At 39.8% G+C, this 984-nt stretch overlaps 1 protein-coding gene across 1 annotated transcript in view; it reads left to right on the plus strand.

The window, feature by feature from the left end:
* Positions 1 to 199: 199 nt before the first annotated feature.
* The window catches only part of LOC103399039 (protein FAM160B2-like), a gene marked incomplete at both ends in the record, with an annotated part of 2,459 nt that continues 1,674 nt past the window's right edge, over positions 200 to 984 (plus strand). Inside the window, one exon of the mRNA XM_025053953.1 lies at positions 200 to 370. Within this exon, the coding sequence (XP_024909721.1) occupies positions 200 to 370 (171 nt within the window). The remainder of the gene's footprint in view (positions 371 to 984) is intronic.

The raw sequence follows: 984 nt of genomic DNA on the forward strand, positions 1-984 counted from the left end.
TATAATAATGTCAGACAAAAAATATGACTTTTAAAATGTATTTATTTGAGTATCCCTGCTGTAGTGAATCCCTCCAACAAACAACAAAATAATAAATAGAAATAGATTTAAACAAAGAAACACAATACTGGAATAATAACGATTTAAATAAATAAACATTTTATTTTCACCACTTTCCTCATTTTCTCCATTACTACAGAAGGGCCCCATTTGTCTGAAGGCCTATGAGGGTCTCCTGCTGCTGTCAGGTCTCCAGTCTGGACCCTCGGGGGACATCCTGTCCAGTCAGACCCTGCTGGGGGAGCTGCTGGTGGGGAAACTGCTGGAGCTGTACTCCGCGCTGCCGCTGGAGGGCCTGGACCCTGGACAGGTGCAGAGCTGGCCACACACGACGTGGAGGTATAAAGGCAGTTAAATGAGTTTTGTCGAGCTAATGTCTGTCCCCCCTGCTGTAGCACTTCTTTCTCATTCTCATGTCCAAACGCCTGTTGAAGTTTTATCACCGTCTGTTGATCGACGACCTGCGCAATTTTTATCAACAAATCATGATGTTTTCGATCCACGTCTCTTCAAAGCAAAACATTTTTAGCGCTGCAGGCATGTTTTTTGTAATTAATTAAATTACAAATTAAAAGTAAATGTAATTAAAAGTAAAACAACAACAGCAAATACAATAAAATAATATGTATGTATAAAAGTATCTATAAAGATATAACAACAACAAAAACTACAGTATAAAAGTGTATTGTTTTCTGTATTCATTTTGAAGTGTCCCCGCATTCTCTGTCCTCGTCTCCTCGGAGCTCACCCGTCTGTGGCGACCCTCTCATCGTGTGCGTCAAACTGTGGATCACAATGATTGGACCGCTGTGTCACGGCAGCGCAATTTAAAAAAAGGAAACTCAACTCAGGAAAAAGTTTAAATGAAATTTTTTTTTTTTTAATTTTTATTGTAGTTGGTCAGTCGGTGAGTCAGGTCAGCTC

Source organism: Cynoglossus semilaevis, unplaced genomic scaffold (genome assembly GCF_000523025.1).
Source record: "Cynoglossus semilaevis isolate Cse_v1.0 unplaced genomic scaffold, Cse_v1.0 scaffold4696, whole genome shotgun sequence".
NCBI classification, from domain to species: domain Eukaryota; kingdom Metazoa; phylum Chordata; class Actinopteri; order Pleuronectiformes; family Cynoglossidae; genus Cynoglossus; species Cynoglossus semilaevis.